At 49.5% G+C, this 414-nt stretch overlaps 1 protein-coding gene across 1 annotated transcript in view; it reads left to right on the top strand.

Moving 5' to 3' along the window:
- Positions 1-12: 12 nt before the first annotated feature.
- LOC109974746 (uncharacterized) overlaps positions 13-414 on the top strand; it is a gene marked incomplete at its 5' end in the record, with an annotated part of 7,323 nt that continues 6,921 nt past the window's right edge. Inside the window, one exon of the mRNA XM_020625106.1 lies at positions 13-412. Coding sequence (XP_020480762.1) covers positions 13-412 — 400 coding nt within the window. The remainder of the gene's footprint in view (positions 413-414) is intronic.

Raw genomic sequence — 414 nt, 5'->3', positions numbered from 1 at the left:
TCTGCTGATAAAGCAGTGGAACACAGTGAGGAGATCTTCACTGAATTGATCCATCTCCTGAAGAAAAGCTGCTCTGATGTGAAGCAGCAGATCAGATCCCAGCAGGAAACTGAAGTGAGTCGAGTCAAAGAGCTTCAGCAGAAGCTGGAGCAGGAGATCACTGAGCTGAAGAGGAAAGACGCTGGTCTGGAGCAGCTCTCACACACAGAGGATCCCACCCAGTTTCTACTCAACTACCCCTCAGTGTCAGCACTCAGTCAGTCTACACACTCATCCAGCATCAACATCCGTCCTCTGAGATACTTTGAGGATGTGACAGCAGCTGTGTCAGAGGTCAGAGACAAACTACAGGACGTCCTGAGGGAGACATGGACAAACGTCTCACTGACACTGACTGAAGTGGATGTTTTACTG

This window comes from Monopterus albus, unplaced genomic scaffold (assembly GCF_001952655.1).
Source record: "Monopterus albus unplaced genomic scaffold, M_albus_1.0 scaffold346.1, whole genome shotgun sequence".
In the NCBI taxonomy this organism is placed as follows: Eukaryota; Metazoa; Chordata; class Actinopteri; order Synbranchiformes; family Synbranchidae; genus Monopterus; species Monopterus albus.
The sequence above is the reverse complement of the archived record's forward strand: the minus strand, read 5'-3'. Positions and strand labels throughout refer to the sequence as shown.